Source organism: Lithobates pipiens, unplaced genomic scaffold, assembly GCF_037356315.1.
Source record: "Lithobates pipiens isolate NorthernLeopardFrog02 unplaced genomic scaffold, aLitPip1_a1.2 Scaffold_23, whole genome shotgun sequence".
Classification (NCBI taxonomy): Eukaryota; Metazoa; Chordata; class Amphibia; order Anura; family Ranidae; genus Lithobates; species Lithobates pipiens.
The window spans coordinates 122,405,695-122,431,940 of NW_027507785.1; the positions used below are offsets into that span (position 1 = coordinate 122,405,695).

Here is a 26,246-nt window from a genome sequence, read left to right on the forward strand (position 1 = left end):
ATTCACACTCAAATTTTCTCTTGGGGTACTTTCATGCACACGTGTTAATGAACGTTATGACTTACGTTAATGCGTGATGTATTAAAGAACATGTTAATAGGCAAAAAATTAGTTTGAACACGTGAACACCGTTAAAGTCTATGGAACACGAACATGAAAAATCAAAAGTGCTCATTTTAAAGGATTATATGCATGGTATTGTCTTAAAACGTGTTTGGGGACATGGGTCCTGCCCCAAGGGACATGTATCAATGCAAAAAAATATTTTAAAAACGGCAGTTTTTTTGGAAGCAGTGATTTTAATAATGCTTAAAGTGAAACAATAAAAGTGTAATATTCCTTTAAATTTCTCACCTGGGGGTGTCTATAGTATGCCTGTAAAGTGGCGCATGTTTCCCATGTTTAGAACAGTCTGAGAGCAAAATGACATTTCTAAAGGAAAAAAAGTAATTTAAAACTAATCGCGGCTATAATGAATTGTCGGTCCCGGCAATACACATAAAAGTTCATTGATAAAAACGGCATGGGATTCTCCCACAGGGGAACCCCAAACCAAAATTTAAAAAACAATGCGTGGGTGTTCCCCCAAATTCCATACCAAGCGCTTCGGGTCTGGTATGGATTTTAAAAAGCCTTGGGCCCCCCCCCAAAAATCCATACCAGACCCTTATCCGAGCATGCAACCTGGCAGGCCGCATGAAAAAGAGGGGGGACGAGAGAGCGCCCCCCCTCCTGAACCATACCAGGCCACATGCCCTCAACATTGGGAGGGGGTTTTGGGGTAGCCCCCAAAGCACCTTGTCGCCATGTTGATAGGGAGAAGTGCCTCATCCCCACAACCCTTGCCCGGTGGTTGTGGGGGTCTGCGGGCGGGGGGCTTATCGGAATCTGGAAGCCCCCTTTAACAAGGGGACCCCCAGATCCTGCCCCTCCGTGTTAATTGGTAATGGGGCACAATTGTACCCCTACCATTTCACAAAAAAAGTGTCAAAAATTTTAAAAAAGACAATAGATGGTTTTTGACAATTTCTTTATTAACCACTTAAGGACCGCCGCATGCCAATGTACGTCATCACAATGGCATGTACAGGCACAAGCACGTACATGTACGTGCTTGCCTTCCAGCGGGTGGGGGGACCCCCTCCCGATGGATGCGGCAGTCCGTTTCGCTTCAGGAGCGATCCGGGATGAGGGGATGGCCATCCCCTCTCGATCGCTCCTGGCGAATGAGAAGCTTCCTCCCACTGTGTATAGTAAACACAGGCAGGGAGGAAGTGATGTCATTCTCCTCGGGGCGGTCTTTTTGACCGGACTACGAGGAGAAGTGAAAGTAAGTGTGCACCAACACTACACTAACATGTAGGCACACACAGGCACACAACCCCCCCCCCCCCCGATCATCCCCCCGATCGCCCCCGATCCCCCCCCTCCCCCTCCCAGTCACAGTGTCACTGATTGCAGTGATCATTTATTTACTGATCACTGCATTCAGTGTCAGTTGTGACAGTAAAAACTGTCAGGGCAGTTAGTGTTAGGTCCAGGGTAGCCCCCTACCACCCCCCAATAAAGGTTTAACCCCCTGATTGCTCCTAGAGTTAACCCTTTCACCCCCTTTTGCCAGTGTCACTAAGCAATCATTTTTCTGATAGCTGCATTAGTGTCGCTAGTGTCGCTAGGTAGCTAGTTATTTTTTTAGGTTCACCGCCAGGTTTTTATAGCGCTAGGTACCCCAATATACTACCCAATAATGGTTTTAACCCCCTGATTGCCCCTAGTTAACCCTTTCACCCCCTTTTGCCAGTGTCACTAAGCGATCGTTTTTCTGATCGCTGCATTAGTGTCACTGGTGCCGCTAAGTAGCTAGTTATTTTTTTAGGTTCACCGCCAGGTTTTTATAGTGCTAGGTACCCCCATATACTACCCAATAACGGTTTTAACCCCCTGATTGCCCCTAGTTAACCCTTTCACCCCCTTTTGCCAGTATCACTAAGCGATAATTTTTCTGATCGCTGCGCTGCATTAGTGTCACTGATGCCGCTAGGTAGCTAGTTATTTTTTTAGGTTCACCGCCAGGTTTTTATAGCGCTAGGTACCCCCATATACTACCCAATAATGGTTTTAACCCCCTTTTTTCCCCTAGTTAACCCTTTCACCCCCTTTTGCCAGTGTCACTAAGCGATTATTTTTCTGATCGCTGCATTAGTGTCACTAGTGTCGCTAGGTAGCTAGTTATTTTTTTAGGTTCACCGCCAGGTTTTTATAGCGCTAGGTACCCCCATATACTACCCAATAATGGTTTTAACCCCCTGATTGCCCCTAGTTAACCCTTTCACCAGCGATCACAGTATAAGCCCTTGTACACACGGTCGGAGAATCCGTCAGAATGTGTCCTATCGGACCATGTCATCGGATAATCCGACTGTGTGTGGTATGCATCGGACTGATTCCATCGGAATATCCGTCGGACCCAATTTTCGACCATGTTGGAAATATTTCCCGACCAACTGGGCCGATCGGACATACTCCGATCATGTGTAGAGAATTTTGATCGGACCAAGTGCCACGCATGCTCAGATCAAATGCCTACATCAAAGCTATTGGCTACTAGCCTGAATGTAGTCCCATCGTAACAAAATTACGTCATCACGTTCTGAAAGATCGGATTTTTCGCCAACTTTGTCCGACCGTGTGTATGCAACAGTTTCGGACAAGATCCGAAGGACAAAATCCGACGGGCAAAATCCGACGGATTTGGTTGTGGAAATCTCCGACCGTGTGTACAGGGGCTAAGTGTCACTGGTGACGCTGGTTAGCCAGTTAGTTATTTAGGTTCCCCGTCAGGTTTTTATATAGTGCCAGGGACCCCCATATACTACCTAATAAAAATTTGAACCCCCTGATTGCCCCTAGTTAACCCTTTCACCAGTGATCACCATATAAGTGTTACGGGTGACTCTGGTTAGTTTGCTTTTTATAGCATCAGGGCACCCACCATTTATTACCCAACAAAGGTTTAACCCCCTGATCACCCGGCGAGTGATATCAATTAGGTTTTAGGGTCAGGGTCTGCGTCGCCCCAGGCAGCGCTAGGTTAGTGCCAGTACTGCTAACACCCACGCGCAAAGCATACACATCCCATAGTGGTATAGAATCTGAACAGATCAATATCTGATCTGATCAGACCTATACTAGCGTCTCCAGCAGTTTAGGGTTCCAAAAAAACGCATTGTTAGCAGGATCAGCCCAGATACCTGCTAGCACCTGCGTTTTGCCCCTCCGCCCAGCCCACCCAAGTGCAGTATCGATCGATCACTGTCACTTACAAAACACTAAACACATAACTGCAGCGATTGCAGAGTCAGGCCTGATCCCTGTGATCGCTAACAGTTTTTTTTGGTAGCGTTTTATATTTAAATCCGGAAGGCAGTGCTTGGTTTTCGGGGTCCCTTACGTGGCTAGGCTCCCAAAAAGTCCCCCACATGTGGTATCCCCGTACTCGGGAGAAGCAGCAGAATTTATTTTGGGGTGTAATTTGACTTATGCCCATAGCATGTGTGAGCAATATATCATTTAGTGACAACTTTGTGCAAAAAAAAAAAAAATTGTAATATTCCTGCAACTTGTGGCAAAATATAAAATATTTCATGGACTCAACATGCCTCTCAGTAAATAGCTTGGGGTGTCTACTTTCCAAAATGGGGTCATTTAGGGGGGTTTTGTGCTATTTTGGCATTTTATGGCCTTCGAAACTGTGATACGTAGTGAGGAGTGAAATCAAAAATTTGCACCCTTAGAAACCCTGAAGGCAGTGATTGGTTTTCGGGGTGCCGTACGCAGCTAGACTCCCAAAAAGTCCCACATATGTGGTATCCTCGTACTCAGGAGAAGCAGCAGAATATATTTTGGGGTGCAATTCCACATATAACTATGGCATGTGTGAGCAATATATCATTTAGTGACAACTTTTTGTAAACTTTTTTTTTTTTTTGTGTCATTATTCAATCACTTGGGACAAAAAAAAATATTCAATGGGCTCAACATGCCCCTCAGCAATTTCCTTGGGGTGTCTACTTTCCAAAATGGGGTCATTTGGGGGGGTTTGTACTGCTCTGCCATTTTAGCACGTCAATAAATGAGATAGGCAGTCGTAAATTAAAAGCTGTGTAAATTCCAGAAAATGTACTCTAGTTTGTAGATGCTATAACTTTTGCGCAAACCAATAAATATACGCTTATTGACATTTTTTTTACTAAAGACGTGGCTGAATAAATTTTACCCTAAATGTATGACTAAAATTAAGTTTATTCAATTTTTCTTATAACAAAAAGTAGAAAATATCTTTTTTTCTCAAAATTTTCGGTCTTTTTCCATTTATATCGCAAAAAATTAAAATCACAGAGGCAATCAGATACCATCAAAAGAAAGCTCTATTTGTGGGAAGAAAAGGACGCAAATTTCGTTTGGGTACAACATAGCATGATCGCGCAATTACCAGTTAAAGCAGTGCAGTGCGAAATTGTAAAAAGACCTCTGGTCCTTAGGCTGAAAATTGGTCCGGGGCTGAAGTGGTTAATGTCTTCTTCTCTCCATCTTCTTCTGGTTTTCTTTTGTTCTTCTTCTTCCTCCATCTTGTTACCCCGCTTCTTCCTCTATCTTCCTCCGCTTCTTCCTTCGGTATTCTCATGTGGCACCTTCCGCCGGCTTCTTCTTCTCCTCTTCGTTCGTCTTCTTCCTCCATCTTGTTCTTCCCCAGCTTCTTCCTCTATTTTCCTCTGCTTCTTCCTCCGGTCTTCTCATCCAGCATCTTCCTCTGGCTTCTTTTTCTCTTCTTCGTCCTCCGGACGATCCGCCTCACACAACCACCAGACAGCCACCGTGAAAGGGTTGGGGGGATGAGGCCCTTTTCCCCATCAACATGGGGACAAGGTGCTTTGGGGGGCTCCCCAAAAGCACCCTCCCAATGTTGAGGGCATGTGGCCTGGTACGGTTCAGGAGGGGGGACGCTCTCTCGTCCCCCCCTCTTTTCCTGCGGCCTGCCAGGTTGCATGCTCAGAAAAGGGTCTGGTATGGATTTTGAGGGGGACCCCCACGCCATTTAAAAAAAAAATTGGCGCAGGGTTCCCCTTAATATCCATACCAGACCTGAAGGGCCAGTATGGAATTTGGGAGGACCCCACACATTTTTTTTATTTTAGTTCAGGGTTCCCCTGTAGGGGAATCCCATGCCATATTTATCAATGAACTTATGTGTATTGCCGGGACCGACAATTCATTATAGCCGCGCGTAGTTTTAAATTACTTTTTTTCCATTAGAAATGTCATTTTGCTTTCAGACTGTTCTAAACACGGTAAACATGTGCCACTTTACAGGCATACTATAGACATCCCCCAGTTACGAAATTTAAAGGAATATTACACTTTTATTGTTTCACTTTAAGCATTATTAAAATCACTGCTCCCAAAAAAATGGCTGTTTTAAAACTTTTTTTTTGCATTGATACATGTCCCCTGGGTCCTGCCCCAGGGGACATGTATCAATGCAAAAAAAAGTTTTAAAACAGCCATTTTTTTGGGAGCAGTGATTTTAATAATGCTTAAATTGAAACAATAAAAGTGTAATATTCCTTTAAATTTCGTAACTGGGGGATGTCTATATACCCAGGTCCCCAAACACTTTTTATGGCAATAACTTTCATATTAACCTTTAAGATTTGCACTTTTGATTTTTCCCATAGACTTTTAAAGGGTGTTCCGTGGCTTTTGAATTTGCCGCGAACACCCCAAATTGTCCACTATTCGGCGAACAGGCGAATAGCCAATGTTCGAGTCAAACTCATGTTCGACACAAACATAAAGCTCATCCCTATAAGGCAGTCCATTTTTTGTAAATGAGCTGCCAACATACTACAAGGGATAAAAAAAGTACATGACCTTTTTTTCCAAACACAGTGCACTACAAAGAATAGTATATGCATTTTAGCATGCATTGTCACAACACACACGCATAAATGGGCCCCTAAAGATAATTGCAATCTTTAAAAAAAACTGAAAACAACTTTTGAAAACACATTAACAACTTAACCACTTAAGCCCCCGACCAATTTGCAGCCAAAGGACCAGGCCATTTTTCGCGTCTCGGCACTGCGTCGCTTTAACTGACAAATGCGCGGTCATGCGAAGTGGCTCCCAAACAAAATTGACGTCCTTTTTTCTTACAAATAAAGTTTTCTTTTGATGGTATTTGATCACCTCTGCGGTTTTTATTTTTTTGCGCTATAAACAAAAATAGAGCGACAATTTTTAAAAAAAGGCAATATTTTTTACTTTTTGCTATAATAAATATCCCCCAAAAATATATAAAAACATTTTTTTTTCCTCAGTTTAGGCTGATACGTATTCTTCTACATATTTTTGGTAAAAAAAAACGCAATTAGCGATTATTGATTGGTTTGCGTAAACGTTATAGCGTTTACAAAATAGGGGATAGTTTTATAGAATTTTTATTAATATTTTTTTTTTACTAGTAATGGCAGTGATCAGCGATTTTTATTGTGACTGCTACATTATGGCAGACACATCGGACATTTTTGACACGTTTTTGGGACCATTGTCATTTATACAGCAATCAGTGCTATTTAAATGCACTGATTCCTGTGTAAATGACACTGGCAGTGAAGGAGTTAACCACTAGGGGTGGGGAGGGGTTATGTGTGACGTGTGTTTTTTTTTTACTGTTGGGGGCGTGGCTTGGCATGTGACATCACTGATCGTATTTCCCTATAACAGGGAACAGACGATCGGTGACAGTCACACTAGGAAGCATGGGGGAGGTTTGTTTACACAGACCTCTCCTCGTTCTTCAGCTCTGAGACCCGATCGCGGGACACCAGCAGCGATCGGATCCGTGGGTCCCGCGGCCACGGTCATGGAGCTCATACAGAAAACTGCAAAGCATTCTCTGAATGGCACCCGTGCCAAGTGACCAAACCCATGTTTAGAATGCAGCAGGCCAGCCACCCAGCACGGGACCCAGTAGCAAGTAGACATCACTGGAGTAGCAGTATTTCAGTGATTTCCATCTTCCAGGGGCATCGGCCAGTTATGGTAAATACTGTACATAGTTGCTTAGATTAGTCAAAGCTGGACCAATGTAACTCTGTATAAAACATCTACACCTGGAATACATCTTTAAAGTTAAACTTTACCCATAACAACTTAATAAAAAATAATGCTCTTTAACAAGGAACATACAGTTCACATTAATAATTATGCTACCAAAAGTGATTTGTGTGTGCTGCCATTTTGCTGAAGCACAGATCCCCTGAGCAGCAGTAAATCTTTAGGCTTTCAGTAGATCAGCCTCTAGTGGCTCTGATTTTTGACACAATGCTGAGAATCGAGAACAACCGTGTCTGTGCAAAGCAGGATTAGACCATGCATTACTGGATTTTAAACTGTATAGGCACTAATTTTTAATCAAAACAAACACACTTGTCAGCGCATCAGGAATGAAAGGCCCCTCTTTAATCTTTCAGGCAAGGGTATGGTCGACCACTACTGGAAACCTCAGCACCACGCAGGCCTTGCTGACTATTTATGATCAGGGAGGATCAAAACTAGAATTAAAGCAAAAGAAGAAGGCACTCCGGCAAAGGTGTGCACATCTTATTGCATTAGGGTGTGCATCCAAAAGCTCAAACACACAAGCCTTTCTCTGCAGCCTCAGCTGCACTGGACAGTGAATGAATTGGAAGTGATCTATGCTGAGTGGCTTCCGGTTCATTCACAAACAGAAGCATAGTAAACTCTGTATGATTGAACACAGTGAATGATTGTGTTGTGTTACATATTTATTAGCCCCTTCCCCCGCTCTCCATCCTGAAACATCCCCTGCAGCAACCAGGGGAGAGGAGGAAAGCTAGCAGCACTGCAGTTGGGGTCACACAACACAGGGGGAAAGGCCATACACAAGGGGAATTGTCACTGCACAGAGTGATTAGGGTGTGCCAGGCACTAAGCCGGGCACACCCCCTGTGTACACATATGCACACCGGCCTAGTGCATTATCATAAGACCCTTAAATAATAAAAACAGATTTTAATGAGCTCCGAAAAAGAAGGCACTACACTTGAAATATTTAAGCTACGTCCCTGTGGATGGACATGTTTCCAGCTTTGGGACTAAATTTGTTATGTGCACTCTTTTGTGTACCTTTATGAGTACATTGGAATGTGTTTTTATTAAAGGGTCTTATGATAATGCACTAAGCCGATGCTCATTCTTATTTTGTGTTTATACTTATTTTTTATGTTTTACATAGCTCTACCTGCCAAAGGGGCCAGCCTTAAAGAGGAAGTAAACCCTGATGAGTTTACTTCCTCTTTCATTCCCTGCAAAGGTAAAGCATAATGGACTACTATGCATCGCATAGTAGTCTATTATGTGTCACTTATCTGACACAGGAGCCAGCAAAGTCACCGCTGTCCCCTGTAGTCCAGCGTATCCATCTTCTTGGTGAGTCTTGCTGCTCCGCCGCTGTCATTCGGCGAAGCCGCGATGATGTCACTCCCGCGCATGCGCACGGGAGCCGCCATGCGCGGCATATCGCCGTTGACAGCGGCGCGCTCAGTGCGCCTGCGCGCCGCTGTCTACGGCGCATGCACCATAGACAGCGGTGCCTGTCTTTTGGCAAATATCTCCTAAACCGTGTAGGTTTAGGAGATATTTCTTGGACCTACAGGTAAGCCTTAGGCTGCATTCACACCTCAGCGTAGCGTGTTTGAACGTTTTTACCGGCGTTTTGTCGCGCGACAACGAGCGTTTTGTCACACTACAACGCGCGACAACGAGCGTTTTGTCACACTACAACGTGCGACAACTAGCGTTTTTTAACTTTGGCGTTTTTTTTCAGCCAATAGGAAAAATATTTTTCATCTGCTTATTTTTTCTTGAGCAGATACAGCGTCAAAACGCCCGTAGAAACGCTCGTTGTCGCGCTAAACGCTCGAATCGAGCGTTTCCATTAGTTTCTATGGGAATGAAAACGCCCAAATCAGCCCAATTCGCGCGACAAAAAAGGGTCCGGAACTTGTTTGAGCTTCAGGCGTAGGGCTTCAGGCGACATGGAGTGGAGATGTGAACCATCTCCATTGAGAATAATGGATTTTTTCCCCTCCAGCGTTTTGTAGCTTCAGGCGTAGGGCTACAAAACGTTCAGGTGTGAACGGGCTGTAAATCTAGGCTTACCTGTAGGTCAAAGTGTGTTGTAAGGGTTTACAACCACTTTAAGTAATCTATCAGGACCTAAAGCAATATTTAAGCCAAAAGCAAACATTTATTATATTGCAGCTTACCAATTCTTAGATGTGATGGCTGCATTCGTTTTCTTTTTTAAGCTTTCTTTATTTTTTTATCTGGTGATCTGGTTAGTAAGTCCTTTGTTTTCAGCAGAACGTGCTCTCCTGCAAATGTAGCAGTTAGAGCATTGAAACAAACTATTTACCACTAACATAGGGCATAAAAAGGGTGCTTAAAATGATTAGCTTTTATTTATTAATGTAAAACCTTTATCCTAAAAGAAAAAAAAATTGCTTTATCTAGTTGTATGAGCTGGACAATGATTTCAATTTGTTATTGTATCTAAATCTGCTAGTACATTCCCTCCTCCCAGACTGACAATGCTGCTGTCCAAAGGTGTCTCTGGTATGCCTTCATTCAGAGTGAGTACACTGTAAAGTAATACAAGAGGTGCGTTACTGGCCATATCACCATGTAAAAACAGAGGGAAAAAAAGTATAAAATGGAAAAATAATGCAGCCACCACTTCTGATGATTGGTAGCCTGCAATATATTTCATTTTTGATTTTGGATTTAATACCCTTTTCATTTTCTTTCAGTATGCTATGAAATGTTTTGCAAGATCTGTATACAATTGCCTTTTTATTAATGTATAAATATTTCTTATTGCATTGAAACCATTTTGTATTTTACAAACCTTTATAAAATGCCACCATAAAAGTTGCCATTCCTTTACTATTTTATTTATTGTTAATTAAGAGATGGATTCAATCAATCGTCTCAGTTCTCCCATGGCTTTGTGCGTAGAGGATTTTACAGAACCTCCCCTGGAGCAAGAGAAAAGGAGAGAGTCCATTAAAAAAGCTGTGCAAGGTTTTCAAGCTTGTATCCTTTATTGGTTTTTCTTTTTCATCTGTGTGAATGTACTACTACTTATAAAATTCTAAAACACGACTGGGAGGAAGAAAAGAACCATAAACCCAAACCAAAGACTCATAATGCCCAGAACGTACAACTCCAATTCCAAAAAAGTTGGGAGGCTGTGTAAAATCTACATAAAAACCGAATGGAATAATTAGCAAATCTCATAAACCCATATTTTATACACAATAGAAAGTAGAAAACAGCAAATGTTTAAACTATGGGGGTTATTTACTAAAGGAAAATCCACTTTGCACTGAAAGTGCACTTGGAAGTGTAATCGCTGTAAATCCGAGGGGGACATGCAAGGAAAATAAAAAACAGCATTTTAGCTTGCACATGATTGGATGATAAAATCAGCAGAGCTTCCACTCATTTCAGATCTACCCCTTAGATTCAGAGCGACTGCACTTCCACATGCACTTTCAAGTGCACTTGAAGTGCAAAGTGGATTTGACTTTAGTAAATAACCCTGTATGTGTAGCAGGGAGCTGACTATCTTACCTGCATATCAAAAGACACCCTGCAACATTGTTGCAATGAAACTGTTTCCCTCTAGTGCCAGCTAAGACTCTGTGCCATCACATCCTGCCAACAGATTGATTAAAGCGGGAGTCCACCGGGACTCCGCGTTTTTTTTTTTTTTTTAAAGCCAGCAGCTACAAATACTGCAGCTGCTGACTTTTAAAATAGTGACACTTACCTGTCCAGCGCGCCCGCGATGTCGGCACCCGAAGCCGATCTCTAGGTCACCTGTCGGGTCCTGCCGCCGCCATCTTGGGTATGGGAATCAGGAAATGGAGCCTTTCGGCTTCATTTCCCGGTTCCCTACTGCGCATGCGCGAATCGCGCTGCGCAATAAGGACGCTCCCCGCTGCCTCTGGGATCTGTGTGTTTCCCAGCAGGCAGTGGGGCACTTGCGGGAAGGGGCGGCACTTGCGGAAAGGGGCGTAAGTTACGCCCCTTTCCGCAGAGAGCTATCCCGGAAGTGGGTGCAGTTACCTGGATTATCCAGGTAACTGCACCCCCCTCCCCCCTGAAAGGTGCCGATTGTGACACCGGAGGGGGGGAGGGTTTCCGATGAGCGGAAGGTCCACTTTAGGGTGGACCTCCGCTTTAACACCAGGAAGCAAAGCATATAGGGATCTGTAGTTCCAGGGCCCAGGTTTCAAAGTCAGATTGAGCTGTATGGAACTACAAAACACCAGCATGCTCTGAGGGGAGGAAAAGAGAGACTCAATTTTGATTTGCTGAGGAGAATTCAGACAGCACGAGACGGAGGAAGAGATCAGACCTGAGGGAGAGATGCTGTCTCTCAGGTGATTTCAGCACAGAATTTAGGCCTCTGTCACCAGTCAGGACATCCAGCCTGAGAGAGGGGGATCCCAGGTGCACATCCAGGCGCACCTGCACCGACAGTGAAGCGTCCCAGTGTGAGGTGTCCAGTCGGGTCGCCAGGAGAGCCTGCTGTTCCAGGGAGTTCGCTATAATTTCTTTTGTATTCGTTGAAATTCGTTATCTTTTTATTCAGACATTCAGGTGCATCCGAATGTCCAAAAGATGCAAAATTTGGCCAAATTTCGATTTGTTACCAAACAAATTTCACAAGCCTACTGTATACAGACACTATTGTCCTTTCACCTTTCTGAGAAAAATCCTGCCTTCTTCACTTTATAATCAGGGCAAGTTGTGTTGTTTGGCCCTGCTATTCAGGAGTTTAAGTGCACCAACGAAAGTGGCTAGCTGAAGACAAAAAGTTTTATCTGTTCTTCAAAAGGACTGAAGCTACTAGTGCCATACGGACCTGCATACACATATTCAGGGCTCTGTGTATGCAGTGGGTGTGTGGGACAGTTTATCTACAAAGTTAAGCCATTACATGTTGATTTGAATAAAGTGTTTAAAGTTGGGCTTCAGACGACAGAAGAGTCTGATACAAAGAGGGTCATTCCTCATCTCTCCTCCTGCCTGGACTCATAGAGCCAACATGAGTAAAGGTAACCAATCTGATACGGATTGTCATATTGGGATTTATTTGCCATGTAAGTGTGCCTCTGCTCTTGCGGTTACTCTTAAGCCCCGTACACACGAGCGGACTTTTCAACATCCAAAGTCCGAAGGACCGAGTCCGTCAGACTATGCGATCGTGTGTGGGCTGCAACGGACTGTTGACTCGCCAAAGTCTGACGGACTTTAGAAATGAAGCATGCTTCAAATTTTCCCGACGGAACTCCGCCGGACCCAGTTCCGATGTAGAAGTCCGCTCGTCTGTATGCTGTTCCGACAGTCCTAAAACGACGCATGCTCTGAAGCAAGTACGAGACGGAAGTGCTCGGTCTTGTAAAACTCCAGTTCGTATTGGAAGTAGCACATTCGTCATGCTGCAAATTCTGTGCTCGTTTAAATGTATAGCGCATCTTCTTTATAATGCTAGAAGAACGAAGTCTTTATTTATAATGCTAGAAGAACGAAGTCTTTTTATTTATAATGCTAGAAGAACGAAGTCTTTATTTATAATGCTAGAAGAACGAAGTCTTTATTTATAATGCTAGAAGAACGAAGTTGCTTTGCTGCTCATATTCACTCACAGAGTTCTCACAAAACACATTTCTGTCTTATTTCTCCTCATCTCATGAATGATCTTGTTTTTATTTTAAAGCCCCATCTCAATATATATATATTTTTTTTTTTTTGGAGTAATTTTTTTCCTCCATATTTTTGGTAGAATTCTTTACCATGTTTTTCTTGTGATCTCCATATTTAATTATTCTGTCAAGTAAAAAAAAAAAAAAAAAAAAAAAAGTTGTTAACTTGACAGAATAATTAAATATGGAGATCACAAGAAAAAAAATGTTCAAGAATTCCAAAAAAAATATGGAGGAAAAAATTACTCCAAAAAAAAATAAATAAATAAAAAATGGTGGTGACTAATTTTTTTCCTCCATATTTTTGGTAGAATTCTTTACCATTTTTTTTCTTGTGATCTCCATATTTAATTATTCCGTCAAGTTAACACCAAAAACTTTTTTTTTTTTTTTTTTTTTTTCATTACCACAATAACCTTTTTATTTTTATTCTGGTGACAAGTTACCACAATAACATTTTTATTTTGTTTGTAACCTCAAGGAGGTTAGTATCCCTTGTTAATTTCACATTGTCTTTTAGAAATGTATTTGACCAAAAAACACATAGGCAATTATATTTTCAAACAAAAATATCCATTTATTCTGGTTCAACAAACAAAAAAAATGAAGGCAACACTGGAGAAACTTGTGACATTTGTGTAGCCTTTTGGCCCCAGGGCAAACGTGAAACTCTGTGGAAAAGAAAATTCAAATATTACGAAATCCAATATGGTCCCAGAATCCCAGACATCAAGAGCAGCATCAGATGGTATATATGTCCCCAGGCTGTGGTACAACAGGCTGCGTCTTTGGTCGGACCAGAGTGAAGCCAGGTCAGCACCTTCTTCTCTTCGCTCCACCCTTCACTGCACCCTTCCCTGCAGACTTCCCTGTAGCCTTCCTGGGAGGCTGTGTCTCCGGTGGTGTACTCGTGGCAGGAGGAGGAGGAGGAGGAGGAGGAGGAACAGGAGGAACTTGCTCCACAATATTGCTGTTGGCAGATAATTCGCCACTCAGCCCCTTCTGTAACGCCAAGAAAATTAGCCTTTCACACTGGAGACGTTGGCCCATCTCTAATTGCTGGAGACGGCTGGCGATGTAGCAGCCATAGGCCTCTTCAGCGTCAGGGGGGCTGTTTAAGACATTAGTAGCCTCTCGAATTAGGCGCAGGGATTCCTCCTGTGATACCGAATTTTTTTTTGCCCTTTTTGATGGAAGACGGAGGGGAGGCACCTGTGATGTTGTCAGGCTTCTACTAGGCCCGGCCACCTCCTGGCTGACAGAGGGCATGGCCTCCTCCTGGCTGACAGTGGGCCCAGCCTCCTCCTGCCTGCCACTTTCCCCACCTTCCTCCTGGCTGAGCTCATCCTGTGTATAAAAAAGGGACATTGTTTTAGTTTTTTGTTCATCAATCATAAACATTTTTCAGCTCCTGACTTCAAAATTCTGTTAATACATATAAAAGAGTATCATTATGACACCACTATTTCTTGTTTCTGCTGGTGACAAACATTTGTGGCCAATACTGTAAATTGATATGTCCAAATTTTTAGGTTTTTTTAACATCAATAATAGCTTTTAAATTAGAACATCTAGTTAACATCATTAATATTATGAATATCACTATTTTTTGTAACAAAATACCTGGCTCCAGCTGGGTGCATCCGCTTCTTCCAGGATGGAAGGCTCCGCTTGCTCATCAGCCTCTGCTGAGGTGGAGGGAATGCTGCAGGGAAGGGTGGAGGGAAGAGTTGAAAGCGACTCCCTGGCTTTACACTGGTCGCCAAGAAACCGTAGCTTGTTAAAGTACCACAGCCTGGGTACATACACAGCACCTGGTGCTGCTCCTGATGCTTTGGATTTCTCGATTTTCTTATTTTCCTTTCGGTACATATTTCGCAATAATTGAATTTTCTTTTCCACAAAGTCCGCGTCTGCCTCTGGGATCCAAGGCTGCACAAATGTCGCAAATTTCACCAGTGTTGCCCTCCTTACTGGTTTATTATAATAATCTATGTGCTTGGAATGCCACAGATTTGTCATCTCTTTATATTTGTCTATAAATAGACTTAAAACTTCCGGATCCTTAAATTTCGGATTCATTTTTCTGAAAGACAATACACAAGCCAAAAACAATAATGTTAGCTCAGACTCTCCTAATCTTAGCCCAATATAGACCCCAGGATCTGCCACTTATTTGGGGAATTTGTTTAAACTTACCTTCGTTTTGCTTGCTCCCAACTTCCGTTCCTATTTTCGCAAACGAACATACGACATGTGATTTTTGTCGTTATATACAGTGCGTACGCGTAGAACTACGCCTGCGTTGCCCGCCCCTGACGTTCTTTTAGTCAAGTTCTTGTTTTCCCGCCCCTTTCTGCGCACTTAACGTACGTACGACATGTGCATTTTGGCGTAAGATCCAGTGCGTACGCGTAGAACTACGCCTGCGTTGCCCGCCCCTGACGTTCTTTTAGTCAAGTTCATGTTTTCCCGCCCTTTCTGCGCACTTAACGTACGTACGACATGTGCATTTTGGCGTAAGATCCAGTGCGTACGCGTAGAACTACGCCTGCGTTGCCCGCCCCTGACGTTCTTTTAGTCAAGTTCATGTTTTCCCGCCCTTTCTGCGCACTTAACGTACGTACGACATGTGCATTTTGGCGTAAGATCCAGTGCGTACGCGTAGAACTACGCCTGCTTTGCCCGCCCATGACGTTCTTTTCCAAGAATATTTCCCGCCCCCTTTTCTCTACGGTGCGCAGTAGGAGAAACATGGCGGAAACACAACAGGTGGTTGATCTTAACGACTCCAGTAGTCACGAATCCCCAGAGCCACAAACGTCCCGATCCGGAAAGAGGAGATTTAAGGCCTCAAATATGGCATTTCAAGAGATGGTGGAGATGGTGGCAATCTTGCGAAGTAAGGATTATGATGGCAAGCATGGACCATACACCCATCCGAACTTGCGCAAGGCCAGAATCATGGCCAAAGTAGTTAAGACCCTGCATAATCGTTTTGGGGTACGACGGTCAAAAGACCAATTGAGGAAACGGTGGTCCGACCTTAAATTGAGGGAGCCGGATCAATACAGAAGGATCAAGAAAGTTCTGAAAAAAAGTAAGTACTTGTCGTGTGTTCCTATTTTATGATTATTGCATACAGATCCATATGCTTTACCTTTGTACAATGTAAAAAATTGCTGCTTTCATGTTGGATACAGTAAAAGAATCGTATCGTTTTAACAAACCCTCGTAAATTGTTCGTGGCAAACCTTGTTTATGATACAGGGTTTAAACAGCATTTTTTGGCTGTGTAATTTTTAGGACACAAAAAATGATTAGGACATTGTGGTTTAGATGTGTTTCAAAATACAATGACTAGAAAAGAACATTCAGTGTAATTGAAGGAGAGGACACTTGGCAGCTGGGTAAAAACACATCTGCACTCATGAGCAAAGGTGTGGGACACCAGAGAACATTTATTAGGGTAAACCACACGCCACACGGGGTTCCCTGGTATACTTTGGGGGGGGGGGGGGTTGGGCATGTGTGAACCTTGGCACAAAAAGCAAATTATTTGATTTTTTGGCAAAGTGAATTGATTTATCATGTCTTCACATTTTGCATCTCTTCATAAACCGACAATTGTACAACACTTCTAATCAAGGTTTCATCTTCCTAGTTCTGGCCTTAAATATCTGTGTGCTAAAGTATACCTTTTTGTTTGTTAATTTCTCATAGGGGAGAAAAGCCTCACAAAGCAGGATCCCAGGGACCGCCACCCTTGCCAGCATGAATGTGAGGTTAGCCCCATCCCCCCCGTGGATGTGCATGTGGAGGAAGGAGAGGTGGAAGAAGGAGAGGAGATGGGCACCCCACCAGGTGAGTGTCTGACACCACAGCTTCAGGTAATTGATATATACCTGCATATTTCCAAACACATGTTTTTACATCTATTTTAGGTGATGTTCTGGTTGTGGAAAGCGACACATTTCCAAGCACCAGTGCCCCCCCCGAGGATGTCGAGGAAGGAGAGGTTGAGGAAGGAGAGGTGGAGGAAGTAGGGGAGATGGGCACCCCACCAGGTGAGTGTCTGACACCCCAGCTTGTTGAAATCCATGTATGACTGCATAATTTTTGACCCAATTTTTCCCATCTATTGTAGGTGATGTTCTGGTTGTGGAAAGGGCCCCATTTTCCAGTGACAGCGCACAAAGGCTGATTGGCCAGATAATGTGCTGGAATGGGGAACTAGATGACATGCGAACTAGCCTGGATCTCATGAAGACTCAGATTGACAATATGCAGCTGGAAATGAAGAACATGATCGATATTTTGGGGAGAATATAATCCGTTTCTCCATAATATCGATCATGTTCTTCATTTCCCTTGTTTTAGTTCAAAGATTGTTACTTCCCAAATTTTTACGATTGTGGCTGATTGTTGTTACATTTTTCATATTTTTTAAAGAAAAATAAAAACCACAAAAAAAAAAAATTTGAAAAAAAAGGAAACTAAAAAATGTTTGGCAAAGAAAGTTAAATAAACCCAAAAAAAAATTATATCACTAAATATTCAATGGCACATGTGAATGTGGCCAAATTAAAATTTTGAAGAATCAAGAATGTGTGGCGTATTCTTTCAATGCTCAATACCAGTTTGGGAAAAGTGATTTTGTGTATCCAGTGACAATGGGCCTTATTGAATTTAATGAAAATACACTTGGCACTACAAGTGCACTAGGATAACATAGGAGACAGCACAAACCAAAAGCAAGCAAGAAAACACATTTCAGATTTGAGGTTCTTTTATTATTTTACTCTTTTTAAAAATTAAATATTGTGTGGCATTGCAATGGCCCCCCTACCGTTAAAATAAGTCACATATCTTTGGCGAACTTCACGGGCACTTTGGGGGGCCAAGCCAGTACGGCCAGTATCCAGGCCTGTCAGTGATTCCGGACCAAGTCCAGCCTCCGGCATTATTGTGGATAAATAAGTTGTTGAGTTTTTATGTAAAAAATTGTGCAAAATGCAGCACGTAAGTACGACATGGTTCAGTTTGTATTCGGCTAGGTTTATAGCAGTCAGAAAAACACGGAACAGGCTGGCCATTATTCCAAATGCATTTTCCACAACTCTTCTCGCTCTGGCCAGCCGGTAGTTGAAAACCCTCCTCTCCGGGGTGAGGGTTCTTTGGGGGAATGGCCTCATGATGTGGTCGTCCAGAGCAAAAGCCTCATCAGCGATGAACACGAAGGGTAGTTCCTCCACATTCTCCGAATCAGGTGGCAATCCCAGGCCACCTGTCTGTAGACGGCGGTAGAACTCCGTCTGGGCGAAGACTCCTCCATCCGACATCCGGCCATTCTTCCCCACGTCCACATACAGAAATTCATACTGTGCCGACACCACCGCCATTAACACAATACTGTGAAACCCCTTGTAATTATAAAAGTATGACCCCGAATGGGGTGGTGGCACAATGTGGACGTGCTTCCCATCTATCGCACCACCGCAGTTCGGAAAGTCCCAACGGGTGGCAAAATGGGATGCCACAGTCTGCCATTCCTGTGGCGATGAAGGAAACTGGGGAGGCAAAGCAGAAAAAAACAAAATAAGTACTTTTGCACATTAAACATTGTACATTACAACACAAACTTTATTTCACGCTTCTGCCTAGTCACAGGACACCGATCGTCTGCTCCCTGTCATTGGGAGCAGTGATCAGGGTCATGTCACTGCTAGCCCATCCCCCAGACAGTTAATAAACACTCACCCAGAACACACTTTAAACCATTCCTTGGCCCCCTTGTGCTTAATAAAACACCTTCACTGCATGTGACATTTTTACAGTAATCAATACAATTTTTTACAGCATTGATCACTGTATTAATGACAATGGTCACAAAAATGTATGGAAATTGGCCAATGTGTCCGCCATAATGTGGCAGTCACCAGAAAAAAAAAACAAAAAAAAACGGTTAGCAACGCCATTACTATTTTCAAAAATGGCAAGATTTTACAAATGCCAGCAAAATAGACCATATTTCCGAAACGATAGAACTTTTGCCCAAAACAATCAATAAACGCTTATTGTGATTCATTTTAACACATTTTTGTTTACTAAAAGAATACGTATCAGCATCAAATGATGTCCAAAAAAATCATGGTGATATATTTTTGTGCCTATCTTTCTTTAGAGCGAAAAGTGAGAAAAAAATGCATATTTTGAAAAATGCATTTTGGGTTTGTTGGTGGTTAATCACCAAAAATAAAAAAGCAGAGGTGATCAAAGACAACCAAATACAAAATCTCTTTGTGCTAATAAAATGAAGATAATTTACTAGGAGGAGCCATGTTACAAGGACGCACAATTGTCAATTCAAACAACGCACTGCCAAATCACCCAAAAAAGTGATGAAGGTCAGGAAGGGGGGAAAATCATTCCAGGGTTGAAGTGTGTTAAAAATACAATATATAATTCAACATTAATTTAAGGACACACAGACTCGTTGGAATTATATTAAGTGTGGGGGGGGGGGGGGATCCAGTTAAAGGACACACAGACCATTTGGGATACTATTAAGGGGGGGGGATTCAGTTAAGGGGACACAGACCATTTGGAATAATCTTTAAAATGTTTGGTTTTAGGATAAAGCAATAGAATGGAGCTGACAAAAGACATTTTAAGTGACTAGACTAGGTGGATATGGGCCTACCATAGCATGTTGGTGAGGTTTAATGAAGGCAAATATGCATGAAAGACAAAAAAGGAGCATTAAAAGATTGCAGCATGCATGAGGACAAAGGGGACATTCACAGCATATTGCAATCATGGTAATTAGAGATTGAGGAAAGAAATACAAGGCATTAGCAAACATTAAAGACAATAAAATGTGATGTTAAATGCTAAATCTTACCTTAATATAGTCCTCCTGCAGGACCTGTATAATGGCAGAACAGGTCTCTGGGATAATGATCCCCAGAGCCTGGGGGGAGATGCCTGTCGAGAACTTGAGGTCCTGAAGGCTTCTCCCTGTCGCCAAGTAGCGCAACGTGGCGACGAGCCTCTGCTCCGGAGTGATGGCTTGCCGCATGCAGGTATCCTGCCTGCTGATATAAGGGGTCAGCAAAGCCAGCAGACGGTGAAAAACGGGGTCCGTCATCCGGAGATAATTCCTGAAATCATCAGGATTATTCTCCCGGATCTCACGAAGCAAAGGCATGTGCGAGAACTGGTCACACTGGAGCAACCAATTCTTCGTCCATGAACTCCTCAACACCCCGTCCACGGACTGTTCTTGGGTTGCAGAATGAACTACAACACCAAGCGCAAGCAAAGCACGAACTCGACGACGAGTACGTACACGCAACATGGCTTCAAAACGGTCGGATTGTCAGAACGAATTTAACAGACGTCACTGAAGAACAGCAAGGCCTGTGAAGAGCGAGCTGAAAGTCAGCGAGCGCAGTTAGATCGCACTGCAAAATACAGACACGAACTGACTACACGCACTAAAAAACAGATACAAACCTCACAAGCACAAACTGAAAAGCAGTGAAAAACGTTCTGAAAAATACGAGTCTGAAAACCGCGAATCGTCTCTCACCAAACTTCTACTAACACGAGATAAACACGAAATTAGCAGAAGGAGCCCAAAGGGTGGCGCACTTGGTTTTGAACTTCCGTTTTATAGTCTCGTCGGACCTGGTGTACGTCACCGCGTACCAGACGGGCGGACTTTAGTGGGATCGTGTGTAGGCAAGTCCGTTTCCACGGAACTCTGTCGGAACTCTGTCGGAACTCCGGCGGAACTCCGTTGGAAACTCCTTCGGACTTAAGTCCGCTCGTGTGTACGGGGCTTTAGGTTTTGAATCCCCTGAAAGCAGTCTGAATATAGTATTCAGCTATATTGCTCATAACCTTAGTTATTTCTCTGCCATTGCATTCCTTGAACTTATATTTTGTTACTGTTTGTTTTATTATAATGTGTGTGTTTCTCATTGGTCATTGCAGTTACACTATTGCCACATGTGCCAGAGGGGGCTGAGACTGTTACCTAGGCTGAGAGGCAGCGTAAAGGACTGAACAAACTTAAGCGGCTCCTCCAGGGGCAGCGCTTTATATGAAAATGTACCATTTTAATAAAAAAATAAAAAGGTCATTTTGAAATTGATGGTAGCGCCACATCTCAAAAAAGTTGGGACAGGGCAATAAAAAGCTGGCAAATTAAAGCTCTATCATTCAAAGAAGAAGCCATATCTGAAAATGATCCAGAAACGTTGCCGTCTTTTGTGTTCCAAAGCCTGTTTTAAATGGTCTGTAGAAATTGGAAAAGTGGAAAACTGTTCTGTGGTCAGACAAATCAAATTTTGACATTCCTTTTGGCAACCATGTATGCCGCATACTCCAAACTAAAGAAGGGAGGGACCTTGATCTTATCTGAACTCAATTGAATAGCCTGCATCGCTGATGGTATGGGGGTACATTAGTGTGTATTTTATGGGCAGCTTGCAGATCTGGAAAAACACCATCAATCCTGAAAGACATATCCAGGTTTTAGAGCAGCATGTGCTCCCATCGAGACATCGTCTTTTTCAAGGAAGGCTTTGCATATTTCAGCATCCATGACAACAGCATGACTTCACAGTAGTAAAGTCTGGGTGCTTAAAGCGGAGGTCCACCCTAAAGTGGACCTCCACTCATCGGAACCCTCCCCCCCTCCGGCGCCACAATTGGCACCTTTCAGGGGGGAGGGGGGTGCAGATACCTGTACAGTACAGGTATTCTGCACCCACTTCCGGGATAGCTCTCTGCGGAAAGGGGCGTAGATTACGCCCCTTTCCGCAAGTGCCCGCCCCTTTCCGCAAGTACCCCGCTGCCTGCTGGGAAACACACAGATCCCAGAGGCAGCGGGGACCATCCTTATTGCGCAGCGCGATTCGCGCATGCGCAGTAGGGAACCGGGAAATGAAGCCGAAAGGCTCCATTTCCTGATTCCCATACCCAAGATGGCGGCGGCAGCACCCGACAAGACGATCTAGAGATCGGCTTCGGGTGCCGACATCGCGGGCGCGCTGGACAGGTAAGTGTCACTATTTTAAAAGTCAGCAGCTGCAGTATTTGTAGCTGCTGGCTTTAAAAAAAAAAAAAAAAAACACGGAGTCCCGGCGGACTCCCGCTTTAACTGGCTTTCCTGCAGTGCAGACCTTTCACCAATTTAAAATATTTGGTGCATCTTCTTGAAATGAAAAATACAACAAAGACCCAGGACTGTTGACCAGTTAGAATCCTACATCAGGTAAGAGTGGAAAAACATTCCTCTATCAAAACTCCAGCAACTAGTCTCCTTAGTTCACAGACAGTTACAGAGTGTTGTTAAAAGAAGAGGGAATGCTACACCATAGTAAACATGGCCCTGTCCTAGCTTTTTTGAGACATGTTGGTGCCATCAATTTTCAACTTACTTTATTTTTTTTTCTTAATTTTGTACAGTTTTTTATTTTAAGCATTTGATATGTTTTCTACTTTCTATTGTGAAGAAATTATGGTTTTATGAGATTTGCAAATCATTGCATTCTATTTTTATGTCAATTTAACACAGCATTCCAACTTTTTTTTGGATTTCGGGTTATAAGAAAAAGTTTGCCATAGATCAGGGGTCTCCAAACTTTTTAAGCAAAGGGCCGGTTTACTGTCCTTCAGACCTTAGGGGGGCCAGGCTGTGCCCATCGAGAATAAAAAATGTTCCAACATCAATTGGAGTAAACAATGCCCCATCTTTGTTGTCATTGGTAGAAATTGTGTTCCTTCATTGGTATCATTGGGCCCTGTAGTTGGTGTTTGTGAATAAAAAAGTGCCCCAAGGGCCAGATAAAAGCAAGCAAAGGGCCACATTCATACTTGAGGGAAGAACTTTAAAATTTATAAATGAAAGCAAAGAAAAACAATGGCTAATTACGAGAACCTCTAAAGTATTCAAGTGTTCAAGTTCATGAAAACCTGATATTTCTATGTTTGTCATGGATCGTTGTAAAATCCAATGGTTTCCTATATCTCTAAACACTGTAGGTGATATTTCTGTGCTTGCGTTCTCACAAATACATACCAATTTCAGCGATTATAAGTGAGCTCTACTTTTCCTGTTGGTTTCATTTCATGTTTATTAAAAAGGACTATAACTTTAGTGGTGGGAACACCTTAAAGTGGGGGACAAAATTGTAGCTCAACTTACAAAGTCCACCTTTAATCCAGAGCTTCCCCGTAGGACCTATTTTCCAACACAAGATATCTTCAGGCTCCTGGATTAAATGGCCCCCTTGTGATGTCATCGACAAAGCATGCCCCTGGCTGATGATGTCACAAGGGGACACGTGAAGAGAGAGGCGCTAATGGCATCACATTAGTGCTGCTTATTGTATCACCAAGGATTGACCACTGATGGAGATGAGAAAGAGGACCCAGCACAACACACTATGGCAGAATCTAAAACAAAAGGAAGCATGACATACAAACAAGGGGCTCTAGGAGAGAGGTGGAGTCACTTGCACATCAGTATGGAGTCAAGGGTTGTGATTTAGGGGCATAAACACTAATAATGTCTTAAAGAGCTTTAGTTTTACTTGACCAAATGACAAAGTTACTTACATACTTGGACCTACAGGCACACTTACCCAGTGAAGTGCTCTCCCCTCAAAGATGCTACTTCAGCATCCCCCTTGTGATTTCATCTACAGCTGCCACATCTGCTGTTGGGGTGTTTAGGGGGTCTGTTGTCTCCCATGCCTACTTTTGGGCAGCCACAGATCTGATAACATCTTCACACCCAGCTCCTTTCTTGCTATCTATGTGATCTCCTCACGGATCTCAAACTTACTGAATGACATATCGGTATGGATGTCACACCACTTTCTCAAAGTCAATCTTTCTAAAACTGAGCTTGTAATATTTCCTCCTTCCCGGCTCCCCCCCCCCCCCATGACTTTACCATTAAGATCGACAGCACAACCATTGGTCCCTCCACACATGCCAGGGTGCTGGGTGTAATCCTTGACTCTGACCTCTCCTTCAGTCTCCACATCCAATCACTGGCTAAATCCTGCCGCCTTAAATTCTGCAACATCTCCAGAATAAGACCCTTTCTGACTAATTACAACACAAAGCAACTTATTCACTCCTTGATTATTTCTCACCTTGACTACTGTAAGCCCTTGTACATACGGTTGGACATTCTGCCAACCAAATCCGTCAGATTTTGTCCGACGGATTGTGTCCGAAACTGTTGCATACACACGGTCGGACCAAGTTGTCAGATTTTGCGGTTGCCAAGAACGCGGTGACGTAAGCCGTGTATGGCGGGACTAGAAAAGGGAAGTTCAGCACCATGTCCGGCACCCTTTGGGCTCCTTCTGCTGATCTCGTGTTAGTAGAAGTTTGGTGAGAGACGATTTGCGCTTTTTAGATTTGTGATTCAGATCGCTACTGCTCTTCGGTTTGTGCTTGTCTTTGCATATCTGATAATCAGTGCGTGCAGTCAGTAAGTATTTGTTGATCATTGTGAACTATATCTTGGTATAGTACACTTTGAAAGGCATTTTTAATTGTCTGCTTGCTTCTGCTATTCAGGTCGTTCTTTCAGGCCTTGCTGTTTATCGGTACTTTCTGGTGTCCGTTCTGACGAGCCGACAGTTTTCAAAACAATTATTTTTTCAAGGTACTCGTCGTAGAGTTTGTGCTGTGCAGGGGCTTTGTGTTGGGGTTCTTACTTTGACACAAGCCCAGTCCATGAACAGGGAGGGGAGGCGTTTGTGGACCAAGAATTGGTTGCGCCAGCGTGACCAGTTCTCGCACATGCCTTTACTCCGTGAGATCCGCGAGAATAATCCTGATGATTTCAGAAATTATCTACGGATGACGGACCCCGTTTTTGACCGTCTGCTGGCTTTGCTGACCCCTTATATCACCAGGCAGGATACCTGCATGCGGCAAGCCATCACTCCGGAGCAGAGGCTCATCGCCACGTTGCTCTACTTGGCGTCTCCCCCCAGGCTCTGGGGATCATTATTCCAGAGACCTGTTCTGCCATCATTCAGGTCCTGCAGAAGGACTATATGAAGGTAAGTTTTATCCTTTAACATCACATTCTATGTATTTCATGATTGCTAATGTCTTGCATTTCTTTCCTCATTCCCTAATTACCATCATTGCAATATGCTCTAATTGATATACTCTGCCCCTTTGTCCTCAGGCATATTTGCCTCACTAAAAACAAGGGTGAACAGCGGCGCTAGATATGGTGATAACATAAAATTATATAACAACTGGAATATAGGTATACATAAAATGTGTGTGAATAAGCACACATGATATTAAAACATTTGTTTAAAACATAATGTCCATAAATGATCCGAGATCTTGTATGATTAGCACCTGGAGGCAGCTCCCTTAGAGTGAAGCGATGAGCTCTGTGTAGAAATGGGAACAGAGGGGCGCCAGACTGAGTGCAGTATAAATCATATATTTAATAAAAACAAGTAGTAACTCACAGGTTAAATTAGATGAGTTCAGTATGCAGTGAAAATCGCCAGTCCTGGAGTCTCATAAATGTCTTCCCTTTGCAGCCTGGGGCACTGGTGTGATCTTACAGGGATCCAGAAAATGCTGGGAACCAGGAGGCAGGAAACAAGAAGCAGCTGGTCGTGACTTCACAGGAACAGGAAGTGTGATTATTCACAGTGGCAAGGAATGGTAATGCATTTCGAAGCTACAGCTTCTTCATCAGACCATGATTAGCTGGCAAACCTGGCAGTCTTATATTACAGAGGAAATAGAAACAGAGAGATCTGATGGGCTGGCCAGCCCGTCAATCAAATACACAGATTCAAAGAGGTAGATGGCTGGAGACCGAAGAGAATGTAAATATGAGTAAGAAGCTTGCTGATTAATAGTGGAAGATAAGTTTATAACGTTTGCAGAAATCGATCAATTCACTAATTGATTAAATACATAAATATAAAATGTATAAATATACCTCAAATTTAAAATGAATACATTTTTATAAGTAAATTAACTAAAAAATGAATTAAGAAAATTATTAGCAATTTGGAAATCAATTGATTATTATAAATTATAATGAATTAATAAAATGGTGAGAATGGAGGAAAGAGAGGACTCTATGCTAGGTATAATATTAAGTTTCTAAGTTATATCATGACCAAAACATCATGTACATGTTCACAACATGCAGTTGTAAACATGTACATGTGCAACAAACGCATGTATATACGTGAGTATATACAAACATCTTTCTGTCCCAATACTCTCTAGAGGGAACATACTATTGTATAAAAAAGGGGAAGGGGGAAGAGAAAAAAAAAAAAAAAAAAAAGGGGGGGGGGA

General features: G+C 42.9%; 1 protein-coding gene across 3 annotated transcripts in view; it reads left to right on the forward strand.

Moving 5' to 3' along the window:
- The window catches only part of FAM227A (family with sequence similarity 227 member A), a 130,860-nt gene that overhangs the window by 16,010 nt on the left and 88,604 nt on the right, over positions 1-26,246 (forward strand). For all 3 annotated transcript variants that reach the window (XM_077452298.1, XM_077452300.1, XM_077452299.1), the window contains one exon: positions 10,057-10,182. In XM_077452298.1, the coding sequence (XP_077308424.1) occupies positions 10,059-10,182 (124 nt within the window). In that variant the 5' untranslated portion in view covers positions 10,057-10,058. The remainder of the gene's footprint in view (positions 1-10,056; positions 10,183-26,246) is intronic.